The sequence below is a fragment of the Cavenderia fasciculata genome, assembly GCF_000203815.1.
Source record: "Cavenderia fasciculata unplaced genomic scaffold Scf_EU5ZYIE02H8LDV-5, whole genome shotgun sequence".
Classification (NCBI taxonomy): domain Eukaryota; phylum Evosea; class Eumycetozoa; order Acytosteliales; family Cavenderiaceae; genus Cavenderia; species Cavenderia fasciculata.
Genome location: NW_004457639.1, coordinates 704,784 through 720,301, shown reverse-complemented (window position 1 = coordinate 720,301; position 15,518 = coordinate 704,784). Strand labels below are relative to the sequence as shown.

Here is a 15,518-nt window from a genome sequence, read left to right as displayed (position 1 = left end):
TACTCATATTTCTTTTCCTCTTTTTATTTATCCCTTACAGCTTTATAGTTCAATATTTAATCAAACAATACATCCATATATGGTACCTATCCATAAATGATAAAGTTTAAGTATCATGTAGACTTCAACATAGTAGTAGTATATACTACAACCACCACTCAATTACTAATACATATTTTTAACATAGGTCATCCTTACTATTTTTCTATAGAACCGATTGATCTTCTTCTTAATCAACCGCTGATCTATTAAAGTTATGTATATATTCATAACATAAATTAATTTCAAAACTAACAATTCCAATCTATCAGATATCTGTTTAATGAGACTAGTCAACAAATCGGTTCATACTATAGCTGATAGTCTTGTATTATAGCAACAAAGGTGGTTGTTTGGTCATCAACTCTACCCACCTGAATTAGAATACAAAGTTAAGTAAATTCATCACAATACAACTATCAAACCCTCAACTAATCATATTCATGCCATATTATACTTTAAATATAGAATCAATTGATTAGAGACGAGTTGGTCCATTTTTAAAAACTGTAAAGATATGTATCTTGTAAAATTACTGTCATAAATACTGTTTACTAATTATTATTTATTATCTTTTAGAATGGATGGTTTTGATAGACCGAATGCGAAATTTTCCATGACCACTAGCCTTGATGGGTTTTAAAAGAGCTAATTACAATAATACTAGTATGTACCAAATAAATAACCATGATATCGATATAGATTAAGCTACCATTACTCTTGAGCATTCACAATTGTTTTGAGATTGACCATTCCAAATATACTAACCATCTTGTCTAGCGTTGCTGGATGTGGCATGCATTGAACACTGCCGACACCAGTGCATATAATGTTGAAGATTCAAGGCGCCTACACCTCTTGCGTTGGCGCTTGTCTTTTTATTTGATTAATCGTGATCCGATCCATGTAGCACGTAGTTTTATATGGTTGCATGTTTACTATATGAGATAGGCTTTGAAGAATAGCATTTTTTTATTTGAATAATCTTTGAAACGACGATCCAATATCACCAATAGATACAACTTTTTGTGCTCTTTCTGTTTATATCATTTGTTTTTCCAAACAATGCTTTCTAGACCTCATCTTAGCCCATGGCTAATGGCGACTTTACGGAAAGTACTTTTTAGAAGGGTGAACCTCTCGCAAATTTTTTTGTCAACCATTTGATAGATAATGAAAAGATCTATCGATTGGTAAAAGAATAATTTTTTTATACAAATTAAATTGAAAAATTAATTTACGCATCAAGACTGCAAAGATCCAAAAACAGCCCACAAAATGTTCAGGTTCGTCACCTAATTCCTCCTTATAAAATTGTAATTACTTTATAATTAATGATTGAGAAGGTGACCCCTTTAAATAGATATTATAAATGATCATAATCTTTGCAGGTCTCTTATTACTTACTTATTAATAATTAAAATGAATTAAACTTCTTTTGTTTTGAGACTTTTGCCACTTACGTAGTTCTCATTGTCAAACCGCTTTTATTTTTATAGTGTAATTTTCGTACTCTTTATCTGTTTTAATCAATCTATTTTATTTATCTATTTATATCAATATGAAACGAGAACGGAGGATCATGTTGAAGGTCGCAAAAGACTTTGGAAAACAAAAACCAAACAGATGTTTTGCATTTCTTGTGTCTATTGGTTTACCTCATGACCAAACATTATACAGCGTCATTCTCCAATACATCAATTTTTAGGCGATCAAGAAGAATCGATTACTTGGGAAGAGAAATTAATTGTCCTTGGTATCATCAACCTTTTGAATTTCCAAAGTCATGAACCTTCTCTTGTTATTCATCGTTCAACTGAATTATTTCAAAGGTATGTATTAAACAAACACATTTTATTATTTTATTTCTCTTTTTAATTAATTTTTTCTTTTTTTTTAACAGAGTTATTAAATTATCAATAGAAAAAGAGGATAATCCACTTGTTCATTACGAGTTGTTTACATTTCTTCAAAAATGTCATTTTTACTCTGATGAAACAACTGATTATTCTCCCTATCAACCAATGATAAATCAAGGTTGTAAACGTATCATCAATGGTAAACAACCATTACAACCTCATAGTCTATTTGCACTTTGTAGCTATTACAAGGAGATTAAAGTGGTCGATCGTGATTTTATTAATCAATTGTTTGAAAAATCAATCAATTCAAATCATCAATATGTTATCAAAGAAGCTTCTTCTTTATTTCAACAACATTCAAACATTGTAAGTCGATCAAAAATACATAATATAATATTATTATTATATTTATTAATTAAATTTTTTAGATTGATTCAAGATTAGGATCAACAGTTATTAAAATAATGGATGATCCAAGTCATGAACAAGAAATGGTTGACCTAGTGATCAAATATTTTGAAAGATTAGAATCAATCACAGAGAGAAGAAAATATTTACAGATTGTAGTCTCCAAGCTATTGTATACAAAAGGTTTTAGTACTGACATGGTGGATCAATTTGTTTATACAAAACTTATTGGTTGGGTATTTGATGGATCAATTGGAATGGATCCAGTCATTTATTTCCCACCAATGTTTAAAATCATTTTGAGCCGACACTTTGACACTCAAGATGAAGCCCAACTCGTTAGATTGTGTGAAAAATATCCAGACAAGGTTGCTCATTACGTAAATACTTTGTTTGATGAAGCCGTCCGTCTCTACCTCATTAATGACAACAACGAAGGATCAGACCTATTGTTTTCTTTATTTTCAATTTATTATCAATTCCATGCAAGCAAAGATGATGATGATGATGATGAAGAGGATCCAATCTTTGACATTTATTGTAACATCATTTTATTGGAAGCTGGTGCACAGAAAACCATACTCGTTAAAAGATTGCTTGAACAGGCTTACCGAGAAAATGTTTGTCCATCAGCAAATAAGAAATTAGAAATCATTGATTGGATTAAAAATGGAATTATCATTGCTCATCAGATCTCTATCCACAAAATCAAGAGATCTCAAACCTCAACAGTGAGTTTCCTGTCAATGGCAGTGATCAACCTCCTACTCCTCCTCAATTTGCAACTCTTCAAGATTATTCTGAATTGATTCATCAAATAACAACATTATTTGATGATTCTGATTCATATGATACTGGTATCGCAATATTTCATATTGAAAAGTTGTTGGATAGCATAAAGAAACAAGAAAACAACAAAGTGTTCAGATCAATTTTAATTTCAAAACTAGTCCATTTCCATCAAATACTCAAAAGTATTCCATTCTCTTTGTCAACAAAGAACCTCTTGTATAATAGAATCAACAAATATCTAAAGGATAATATTTCAAATCCTAAAACTTTAAAAAAATTAGTCTTTTTGATTGAAGATTAAGAAAAGAAAAAAGAAAAAAGATAAACAGTTTTCTAATCTAAAAAAATTAATAACACATGTGTAATAATAAACAAAGCAGCCTTTCGTCTGTACAGGCAATTATTTATAAATCATCAACTAAATCATTGATTCTAATCATTGAAAGAACACTAGACAAAAAGGTCGAAAAGTGACTCCTCTTTTCTTTGTGTGGAGCTTGGCCTCTTAAACACAACATATGATTCTATTGGACAATTAAAATAGATCCTCAAAGAGTAGCTACAAATCTTGTTAATCAACCACACTTTTTTAATCTGTTTTCAGATGACTTGGAGATCCACTGCAAATGATCGAATCCTGCCGAATGCCCGTTAAAGTCATTGGTCAAATCTTTAACCAAGATCAACTATAGTTTATTTTTAGATCTCTCATGTGACTCCACAACCAAGCAAGTCGATAAAATGGTGTGGTCTTGGTTTCAATGTTTTCGAGGCCTTCCCATTTAGTCAAGGGCGATCTGATCAGATACTGTACGATAAATTTTTTATTTCATAATTCTCTATTATTCAATTTATCTGTCTACTATGAATCCCTCCCTTATTTAATTTTTATTTGTATTGTCATTGAATGGGTTGATAGATTTTTTATCTATTTAGGGAAATGAGATGGTTGGTATAAAGACTTTTGTTCTATGGGTAGAACACGTCCGTAAAAAAAAGATATTTTTTTCATGAGATTGTTTGATCTGCGCTTGGCAACGGTTCAATCTCGCGTGTCAGATTAATAATGATTCATAATCACGAGTAATCACATTTCGTGTTATTTATATCAAAATTTAAGGGATTCTCCCCACAATGCTTTAAACCTCATTCTTCTGTTGTTCTGTCACCAATACAATGAAATACGGCTTCTGCAAATGATCCTACCGAATTTGTTGTATAAAGATAAATTTATTATCCGTTTCCTTCCTAGCAGCAACGCGATCACAAATGAGGAGTCGTGTTTCACGACAATCAATCAACCATGATTGAGTATTAATAATAGAAACAGTACAAGAAGGGGCCACCAACTGATAATTATTCATTCAAACAACACAATGAAGGACAACTGCTGATCATGTGATAAAACACACACACAACACACATCAGCTCGAAAGTGGGTGAGAGCGATGAGAGTAGAGTGTGATAAAAAAATTAAGATCATACCCTATTCCATGGCATCCCAAAGGATTTATTATGCGTTAAACAGGAGGATGTGATTGACCAAAACTGTCTTGGTACAGTATGATGACAGAAGTAATGTGGATCTCAAGTTCTGGTGGTGCACCATCTTGGCTCTGTATTCTTTTGTTTGAGTGGTTCTGGCAGGAAACCAGAGAACCGGACCCCAAACCAAATCAGAAGCATCTTGGGTTTATTTATAGATTGATTGGAAAAGATGTCTCATCAGATCAAAAAATCTCCCCACTATGTTTTAGAGATTCGAGTCGTTAACTATTCATTGGCAAGTGTTCAATATATTAGCTGAACTCTTTGCACTGTACTTGAAGCAACAGACCAATCAACTTTTTTTTTAATTTTCGATTAATAATTGCCATTTTCGTTCAAAACCCTCAGGGCACCCGTACCTTCCCTGTAGCCCCTTTCGAACCGTCTCTACCACACTGTTTTGCATGCACCCCACCCTCAATCTCACCCAAAAAACTTTTGCATGAGAGATGATATCTCCATGATCTATGATACATATCTTCATCTAGCTGCCGCTGATGATTGCTTGCTTTGAATGTTTGTTGAGTAGTTAACACAACATGTGCAATTATTATCATGTGATACTCTTGGCACACAACAATAGTCGGTGAGCCTAAAGAACACAAAGGTTTAAAAGAAACAGTTCAAAAGTATTTTTATTTATTATCACAACCAACAATAGTCTCTCTCTCTAGTTAGTTATAACATTGTTCCATTTTTAATTCATCAGACGCTGTAAAGTAAAAGTTATTTATTTCTCCTACAAGTATTACAAAAACAAAAGGTATGACGTCATATTATTATTATATGTTTCTACTCTCTTTTTCCCAAAATCTACTCCTATGCCTTTTTCCCAAAATCTACTTTTCTCTCTGCCTTGCAATTCAAATTACTAACATTACAACGTTATCTTTTTTTTTTTTTAAACAACTCATCGATTCTTTCTATCTCAATCACTATGATTCCTTTTCCAATTCTGATCAACCCCCCTCCCCACAACCAATCCCACAAAATCACACCCCCTCTTTCCATCCCCCATTACTTTTTGCCTTCTTCGACCGTTTGTTTGTTTTGTTGCCTTTTCCTTTTTTGCCTCATACCATCAAACTCTCTCAACGACCAAATCATCATTCATCAATTGTTTGTGTTTACTACTTGTTTGTTACAATTCTAGTTAGAGATTATCTTTTCAATCGATTCATCCATCCATCTTTTTTTTTTCCATCTTTCTTTTGTAAAAACAATATTTGCTATTCTTTTTAAACAATAATATACAACCACAACATTCATCATGTCTGAAGAAGGAATAGATAGAACACAATGTTATTGTGATCCAGTAGCCTCTTGGGGTTTTGATTGCGATGAAGCAGGTTGCAGAGCTTATGCAGCTGTCTTTTTCGTAGTCTTTTTGGCATCCACTGTCGAAGGTTTCCGTCGTCTCTGGATCCAACGTCGCATGTACAAGAAGGCATCGTTTATCAGTACAACGCAATTGACCATTGGTTCTTTGTTTTTTACCTTGCGTCACATTGAAATGATGGCCAAGGTCAGAGAAGTATACTCATTGTCGTTCTTCCTCTTGTTTGGTTTTGGCTTTTTCATCTCTGCCTATCTCTTTATTCTCTTGGCCTGGTGCGACATTATTACTGCCGTCAACTTTTCAAAGACCATCCAACGTGTCTTCCCAGGTATCAAGTGGACCATCATCATTCTAAATATCATCCTCTTTATCGGTTGGATCATCGCCATGGCCATCTGGTGGCCATTCTGGATGACCAACATTTTCCTCGGCTTTTACGGATTCGGTGTATCTATTGGCTACCTCGTCATTGGTCTCATCATCTGGCTCGAGTTTAAAAAGGTCTCTGATATTTCTGCTCACGGTCAACTCGCCAAGGCCACCTACATCCGTATGAAGGCTGTCGCCCGTCTCTCTGTCGTCGTCGTTATCACTGCCATTATTTTCACCATTGCTATGGTTTCCATGACCTACTGGCCAGCACTCAACGACAAGCAACACATCAGATGGTTGTTTATCAATCGTGTCGTCGTCGCCCTCTTCAACTATGCTATGCTTGTCTGCTGGAAGCCAACCAACGACAAGGACATGCAAAAGTCAGGCTCTGCTTGGTCTGCCAAGATGAAGAACATGGACTTTGTTTCAGGTGAAGACAAGACCATCGCCACCAACGCCATGGACACTGAAACTGGTGCCACCTTTACCTCTGGTGAGGAACAAGAACCACAAGAAACTACAGTTTCTGGTACTCCAATTCACTAAAAAAGAAAAAGAGTATAATAGTTAATAATAATAATAATAACAAGTTAAAAACTGTAGATTGTATTGTAGTCAAAAAACGCCTACACAAAAATAAGCGTCATATAATTAATAATAATAATAATAATAATAATAATAATTATCCCCATTCATCCACACAATAGTAATAATATTAATAAATAGTACTAATCATCCCCCTCCACCTCCACCTATCACATCCAACAACCAAACCAAACTAATAATTATTAAAGATTAAAAAAAAAAAAACCAAGAAAAACAATCAACAAACAATTAACATATAATATCCTGTAAATATATAGTCAGTTATGTAGTCGTTCAACAAACCAACAAACCAACCACTCCACCTCTACACTCGCCCTCCCTAAAACAATATCAAGGTTCCCCTTTGCAATGTATTTGTAATAAAATTTAAATCTTACTTTTCATGTTTTTTTGAATTAGTAAAACAATTAAACCTAAAACTTATAAATATATATAGAGAAAAGAAAGAGAGAGAGAGAAAAGATAAAGAGTTATTGGATAAACTTGTTCGTATGTGGATTTTTTTATCTAATTATTATTATTTTTATTAATTTTTTTTTTGTCCTACCCCTTTGCTTGTTGTTCACACCATCAAACCACTTAGAGAGTGAAAGGAGTTACTCGATTATTATGATATTAAGTAGAATCAGCCACACTGCTGCTGATAATGATAATGATGATGGAGATGACAATGATAACAATCATCAAAAGAAACAACAACTTTCATTAGGACAAGCTCTTCTACAACTATTGAATCATGATGATAAGGATAGAGATACCCACCTATTATTGGATAGTATGTATTGTAGTAATAATATCTTGTTATGATATGTTGTATGTTTATTAATAAATCTCGGTGTACATAATTGTAGATCCAAAGGAAAATGATTCATTCTCTACGATTGATAGAGAATTGGAAAATCAAAAGGAGGGAGACGATGATGATGATAGTATAATGATATCTATCATTGAAGCAATGACAAGATCGTTTATAGATATACATAAACACGAGTTTAAAAAGTCTACATTGGTTGATGACACAATTATAGGAATTACATTGGATAATCAATCTGCTTCTGCTGCCTCTACTACAACAACATTTAAACAATATTATAGACCATTGATATTGTTTAGATACTTGTATAATAATCATTTGGAACGATTTTTTAAATCAATCAATCGTATTATTACCAATCTTGTAGATGACTCTTTGAAAAGAAAGGCATTAGATACAATCTTGTTATTGAAATACTTTATGTCTTATCAGCAGCAGAGAGGATCAGTAGCAGGTCATTCTCTTACGATTAGACAATATTTATTGGAACCAATCGTAGAAATGGTTATACCAAATTCATTGGTTAAACAACAACCAACCAAACTATCAATAGACACTGCCGATTGTTTTATTTCATCATCTCTAAATATCCTCAATGATCAATTCAACATTGATCAATCATTTCTAAATACTTTGACATCTTTTATTGATCATTTATTATTGGTAAATTCAAAATTTAAGATGTATGTCTAGAGACACTTATTAATAACTCTTTTATATTTTAGTGGTATTCAAATGTTCAATCAAAATCACTTTATTGTATAGCAATTAGGATGTTAAAGGAATATATAAATCATTGCGATGAGGCATGTGAATCAAAAGAATTTTATATTGGTATATTACCATTACTCTATTTTCAATATTCTCTATCAACCAAAGATAAATTAGTTGAATATTATTTAAAATTATTATTAAATGTAATGAAAAAAAAAGAAAAAGAAATAATTATAAATGATATTAATATTTACTTATTTTATTTCTTTTTTCTTTTTAGGATGATGAAAGGATTGATTATTGTTGTATATCATTTATATTAATATTGGGATTATTATCTGAAAAGAAAATGAATCAATTTAAAAATGATAATGTTGATAAATTATTAATTGTCTCTTATCATTTGGCTCAATACAATAATGAAAAGAGGACAAAACATTATTGTTCCATTTTAATTGGGATCACATTTTCTTTGAATCTCAATAGCGATAACAATGATGGTGATAGAACAATAGAAAATATAATATCAATGGTTTTATCAAAACAAGAAGAACCCAACAATGCAACGCTCAATTTTATTGCTAAATCCATCATTACAAATCAATCACTACTCTATCATTTTGTTTCAACTATGGAAACAATATCAAATACATCAAATTCATTACTATTATTGGAATATTTGATTAAAGTTCCATCCATTGTTTTAAAATTTAATGATAATATTTTATTGTATGTAAAACAAATAGATAGAGAAAAAAGAAACCTAATATTTATTTATTTATTTATAGTGAAAAGTTATTAAATCAATTGTTAAAAATTTTATATAAACAAGATAAAGAATTTACAAAAAGAATTCAAATAATATTTAATGGTTTAGAGGTAAATCAATTGACAAGGAAATTAATATTTCTCATTATCAATGACACTACAAATGATCAAGAAAAATTGGTACTTGAAAATACTCTTTCATCATTATTGGAATTTAATACAATGTCTGTTTTTGAATTATTTATTGATTTGGTTTTGTATGTATAAAACAAAATAGAAAACAACAAATAATTTATTAACACTTTTAATTTAAATTATTAGACATAATGAAATTGATAGCAATGAAACGAATGATGATATTTCACCTTCAAATCTTTTATTTGATTCGAAACAACCCATTACTACTACTATTGATATTAATCAGTTATTAAATTTAATACCATCAATATTTAAAAATGTATGTTGAGTATTAAAAAAGTCATGTCTATTCTTGCTTGTATTAATTTATATTTTAGTTGAGAGAAAAAAATTTAATAATAATATTTAATATATTTAAGATTAAATGGTTTTCAAATCCAAAAGATGGTAATTTAACAAAGATATTACAAAAATTATTATCATTGGTAAAGAGTAGTTTTATAGTTGAACATTTATTGGACATATCTAGATTAAAAATGGATCAACAAATGATAGTAGGCAATGATAGTGAATTTCAAGAACATGAAATCTTTCAAATTTTATCACCCATTTTGTTTTTAAAATCATTGTTAAAACATATTCATCAACAAAAACAAACAAATGGTGACCATCAAAATGCATTAATAAGTGGAGGAGATAGAATTTTGGTTGTAGATCAACTTTACCAACTATTATCAAAAAGAATAAGATCAAATAATCTATTGATGGACATTAGAAAACTATCATCAGAATGTTGTAGTTATTTCCCTTGTATCTATTGGGTACCAACTAGTTTATCAATGTTGTCAAATGAAAATATTACCATGGCCATCAACAAGGATTCCTCGATAGTGACAATGAAATTGGTCATGTTTTCATTATGTAATAGTTTATTATTAAATGGAGTGGAAATGGAACCATTTATTCATAGTGTCGCCCAAGTTGTAGACACTTTGTTTCATTTACAACAAGTAGTTGGCTCTACAGCAGAGGAAATTAAGAAATTACAAATGGGAGCAGGAGATTGTTTGGCATTTATGGTTTGTGCATCTGTCAATGATGAAGGATACCTTTGGAAAACCTTTTCATTTGATTTAATACACAAGAGTGGAATGTCACAAATCAAAGACATCAAATCGGTTCATCAAGCATTACCGACCATCCTAAAGATACTCAAAACACCAGACAGTATTACTGCCACAGTCACACCAATGCTCTACTACACTTTATTGACAGTTACCAAAGTACTCCAAGTTGAATCACTTGTCAAAGTTTCAAAATCAATCATTCCATCGCTTGTCAATATTTTCAGTTCCGATCACAACAACCACAACTCTTCCTCCATCCTCCTCGTAAAGAAAAAGGTATCAATCAACCAAATATTGTTTACAATGATTAGTAGATTACCAGAGGAAAAGAATATCAGTGACTATGGAGATGACCTCTATGACATTTTGCTAGACTCTGTCGAAAGTGGCAATAGCTATACTTTGAAATTATCGGGAATCAGATTACTTTCAACCATCCTAAAATGTTCTCCATCGATTCTATTCTCCGATGCACAACGATATTACCAAATGCAACAAACTTTTAGTCAAATCTTATCGGAAAGTGTTTCCTCCCAAGATCCAGATGCAATTGCTTGTAAAGATTTAATTAATCAATTATTATCAATTTTAAAATAAATAAATATTTATTTTCTATCATTATTATTATTATCAACAACTGGAATATTCTTTCCATTTTGATTATTATTATTATTATTTTGTTGAGATTGACCTTGTTGTTGTTGTTGTTGTTGTTGCTGTGGTGGTTGTGGTTGATTTTGAATAAAAACGGTTCTTGATCTTGTAGGTTGTGGTTGTTGAACTTGTTGTTGTTGTTGAACTTGACCTTGTTGAGTTGGTTGTTGACCAGGAGGTAAGAAAACTCCAGTCAATCTAGTGGAAACTGGTTGTGCAATTGGTTTAACTTTTTTCATTTCTTCTTGTCTCTTTTTATCTTTATCTTCACGATCCTTGATCAAGGCATCTCTATTTTTCTTTGTCTTTGGGAGTTGTCTCTTTTCAATGATTGCCATAATTTCGTCGAGATTTAAGGTTTCATATTCGATAAGAGCCTTTGCCAAGAGATGGTGCTCGGCCGAGTAATCTTCTAGGAGCTTACGAGCACGGTCATAAGATTGATCCAAGAACTTTTTGACTTCACGATCGACCATTTCACGTTGTTGAGGGGAGAGTTTCTTTTCAGAATCAATGTAGATTTTTCCAACTTCATCGCTCATACCCAACTTCATGACCATTTGCTTTGCAATTGAGGTTGCCTTTTTGATATCGCTCGATGCACCTTGACTGATATTCTCGTCACCAAGGATCAATTCTTCCGCAGCACGGCCTCCCATGGCCACATCCATCTCTGCCAAGTATTGCTTCTTTGTTTGGAAAAAGTCGTCTCTTTGAAGCATCGACACAAGACCAAGAGCATCACCACGTGGCATGATGGTAGCCTTGTGAATATCCTTTGCACCTTGTGTCTTGATTGCCACTAGCGCATGTCCAGCCTCGTGATAGGCACATATTTTTCTGGCTTCATCTGTAAGAATCAATGAATGTCTTTCCTTGCCCATAATAATATTTTCCTTTGCATTTTCCAAAGACTCCATTGAGATTTCTGGTTGATTATTTTTTGTTGTATCCAATGCTGCCCAATTCACCAAATTAAATAAATCTGCTCCTGAAAATCCTGGTGTTGATTGTGCTAATATTTGTGTATTTACATCTAAATAAAAAATAAATAAAAATAATAAATATAATTTTTTTCTTTTCTATTTTCTTTTTCTTTTTTTTTTTTACATACTTAGAGAAAATTTCTTATTCTTTAAATATAATTCGATATTTTTTTTCTTGATTTACAATCTGGAAGTTGAACTTGAATGGAACGATCGAAACGACCTGATCTAACAAGAGCAGGATCAAGAGTCTCTTGGAAATTGGTGGCAGCCAAGACAATGACACCTTCACGACCGGTGAAACCGTCGAGTTCAACCAACAATTGATTGAGAGCATCGGATGGATGATAGTTGATTCTCTTGCTACGACTTCCACCGACCGAGTCGATTTCATCGATAAAGACAATACATGGTGCCATCTTTCTTGCCTCTGCAAAGAGTTCACGTACACGCTTTGCACCAACACCAATAAACATTTCTTCAAATTCAGAGCCATTGATGCTGATGAATGGGATACGGGCTTCGCCAGCCAATGCCTTTGCCAACAGGGTCTTTCCAGTGCCTGGTGGACCAACCAAAAGGATACCCTTTGGGGTGACAATGTTACGCTCGGCGTATTTGCCTGGATTACGGAGGTAATCGACGAGGTCTTGCAACTCGCTCTTGGCCTCCTCTGCACCAACAACGTCGTCAAATGTTTCGGTTGGACGTTTGTTGATGCTAGAGTAGTTGCGTGGTGCTAGGATAGAGTAGATTCCACCTCCTCCCGATGCACCTCCACTCGTGTTTCCACCAATATAATAGTAAACAGCACCACCAACCAAAGCCAATGCCAAAAGTGTCTTAAACAATGAAAAGTTTGATACAACCTTTACTTCCAATGGTTGTGGTACTCCATTAAATGTATTTCTATAATCTTCACTATATTCATCTTGTTGTTGTTGATCTTGTTCTTGTTTATATTGTTGTTTATGTTGTTGTTTAAATTGATCAGAAAACATCTAAGAAATAAAAAGGATTAATATAATTATATATATCTATCTCTATTTATACACATACACTAACAGCTTTTCTTTTTGTTGATACATTTCTAATAGAGTTTAAACTTGTAATATCATTATCACCAGTTAATTCATTATTGAATAATAAAGATTTAGATGAATGGTTATAAAACATTGATGAATGAATAGAATTCACTCTTGAAGAAGAAGAAGCGGTACTAATCTTATCTGCTGTAGTAGAAGCTTTTCTAAACTATATAGGTGTGAAAGGGAAACAAGTTAGGGTCATTCATCTAATAATAATAATTGATACTATATGTAGGTACCTGTGAACTGTTATTACATAATGTATGTAAATATCTACTTGTAACAGAAGTAGCAAGTCTAGACGAAGATGACTTTAAAATAAAGTGATTCATCTCTTAAATATATATATCTAAAAGAAATAAAGATGTAATATAAGTCTATCTCTATGTAGATTGTTGTTGTTGATGATGAGCAATAATAATAATAATAATTAATGCGTCAAAAAAGCGACAGGTAATAATGACAATCTTTTGAAAATTTAATAAAATAGGGTGTGAACTTGCTGCTTCGAAATTTATTGAAAGATGAGTAATAATAATAATAATAATAAAGAAATAGAAGATAAAGATAATCATCATCATCACGAGAAATGTTTCATAACTAATATCAACGAAAAGAGCTACTATCGTAGACCATTACCAGACACTTGTATAGATTTCTCATCTGTAGATGGTCAATCAATCTTTACTGAGAGTTTACTTGAAGGGTAAGAAACAAAAGACATGTATAAGTATATATATATAGAATCTAATATATTGATTGTTATATATATTTTCTTTTCTTTACTTTACTTTAGGTATATGAAAACTTATTTTATATTGGCATCACAATTCTCTACACAGAATGAACCTGCTTATTGTGGATTATCTACACTTGCAATGACTTTGAATTCATTGTCTGTTGATCCTAAAAAGACGTGGCGTGGAGTATGGAGATGGTATAGTGAAGAGTTGCTGGATTGTTGTACGGATTTGTCGATTGTCAAGGAGAAGGGTATAACGATTGACGAGTTTCTGTGTCTGGCCAATTGCAATGGTGCCGTCACAGAGTGTCACTATTACAATGAGAGCAATGTTGACGAATTTAGAAACAAGGTGATTCGATCGTGCCAAAGCAATGGTTCTGAAATATTGATTGCATCGTACAATCGACAAGGACTATCTCAAACTGGAACAGGTCATTTCTCACCCATCGCAGGTTACCACAAACAAAGAGATTTGGTACTCATCCTCGATGTTGCTCGGTTCAAATATCCACCTCATTGGGTTAAAACAGAGTTATTATTTGAATCAATGAAATCAATTGATCCAGATTCAAACAAATCAAGAGGTTATATTTTATTAAAAAAGAGGTAAATAAGAGAGAGAAATTAATCTACATATATATATATATATATATATATATATATTAACAATTTAATTTACTTTAGTTTAAGTGCAAGTAGTATATTCAAGGTAACAGCAACTGGAGAGGTTGATTGGAAGAGAATGTTAAGTTCATTGATTCATCAATTTTATATTGATGAGCGTGTTGACAATGTTGAACAAGTAGTTGGATCAATGCTAGATGGCATTGGAAAGATTTTAAAATATTTTGGTGTTTATGATCAAGTTAATCAAGATATTGTACATATCATTAAAGAGATTCATAATACTAAATTATATCGTTTAGTATCATCTTTAGAAAATCAATTTGAAATCACTAATAATGAAAACAATAATAATAATAATAATAATAATAACAACAAATATCTTATAGAATTAATTTGTATTATAATCTTTTCAATACCTGATAGAATGTTGGATCAAAGTAATGATAATATTCCAGCATCTGTAAAGTCTGAATTTATGACTATTAAAAACGAACCAATTTCACTGTTTAATGACGATCAAGATGGTCGGTCTGGATTGGTATCAGAGATTAAATATCTCTATAATATAATCTCGAGTTTATCGACCTATTGTAGTAATGGTGATAAAAAGTGTGGTCAATCAACTTGTAAAGGTATAAATAAATAATTAAATAAATAAATAAATAAACGAACATATGTTTTCGTTTCATTGTGTTCCCATATTCGTTTTCACCAAAAAAAATGTTAAGAGGACTCTTGACATGAGACGAGGATCTTTACAAAATTTTGAGACCTTCCCCTAATTTTCTTAGGGAAACCCAATAGGGATCATGCTTTTAGTGATGTCCTATAAGGTCTCGGCTAAGATATTGACATCTTTTTTGAGTAGTTTCGACTTTGAACAACAAC

At 32.0% G+C, this 15,518-nt stretch overlaps 5 protein-coding genes across 5 annotated transcripts; 4 read left to right on the top strand and 1 right to left on the bottom strand.

The window, feature by feature from the left end:
* Window positions 1-1,212: 1,212 nt before the first annotated feature.
* Window positions 1,213-4,908, top strand: DFA_10095 (uncharacterized protein; the record flags this gene model as incomplete). The annotated part of the gene is made up of 10 exons (XM_004351929.1): window positions 1,213-1,232; window positions 1,539-1,561; window positions 1,748-1,871; window positions 1,943-2,267; window positions 2,330-2,849; window positions 3,002-3,283; window positions 3,805-3,845; window positions 4,038-4,089; window positions 4,580-4,662; window positions 4,861-4,908. The coding sequence occupies 10 exons, from the start codon at window positions 1,213-1,215 to the stop codon at window positions 4,906-4,908; spliced, it is 1,518 nt and encodes a 505-aa protein (XP_004351981.1).
* A 1,011-nt stretch (window positions 4,909-5,919) lies between these two features.
* DFA_10094 (uncharacterized protein) lies at window positions 5,920-6,909 on the top strand (the record flags this gene model as incomplete). Its single annotated transcript, XM_004351928.1, has 1 exon — window positions 5,920-6,909. One exon carries the CDS (start codon window positions 5,920-5,922, stop codon window positions 6,907-6,909), a length of 990 nt encoding a protein of 329 aa, XP_004351980.1.
* A 669-nt stretch (window positions 6,910-7,578) lies between these two features.
* DFA_10093 (uncharacterized protein) lies at window positions 7,579-10,903 on the top strand (the record flags this gene model as incomplete). Its single annotated transcript, XM_004351927.1, has 8 exons — window positions 7,579-7,744; window positions 7,821-8,446; window positions 8,509-8,700; window positions 8,778-9,226; window positions 9,286-9,522; window positions 9,587-9,722; window positions 9,823-10,806; window positions 10,853-10,903. 8 exons carry the CDS (start codon window positions 7,579-7,581, stop codon window positions 10,901-10,903), a joined length of 2,841 nt encoding a protein of 946 aa, XP_004351979.1.
* A 232-nt stretch (window positions 10,904-11,135) lies between these two features.
* On the bottom strand, window positions 11,136-13,590 carry DFA_10092 (Putative FtsH protease; the record flags this gene model as incomplete). The annotated part of the gene is made up of 4 exons (XM_004351926.1): window positions 11,136-12,220; window positions 12,355-13,171; window positions 13,230-13,424; window positions 13,498-13,590. The coding sequence occupies 4 exons, from the start codon at window positions 13,588-13,590 to the stop codon at window positions 11,136-11,138; spliced, it is 2,190 nt and encodes a 729-aa protein (XP_004351978.1).
* A 192-nt stretch (window positions 13,591-13,782) lies between these two features.
* On the top strand, window positions 13,783-15,462 carry DFA_10091 (uncharacterized protein; the record flags this gene model as incomplete). The annotated part of the gene is made up of 4 exons (XM_004351925.1): window positions 13,783-13,964; window positions 14,055-14,609; window positions 14,688-15,262; window positions 15,422-15,462. 4 exons carry the CDS (start codon window positions 13,783-13,785, stop codon window positions 15,460-15,462), a joined length of 1,353 nt encoding a protein of 450 aa, XP_004351977.1.
* Window positions 15,463-15,518: the final 56 nt, after the last annotated feature.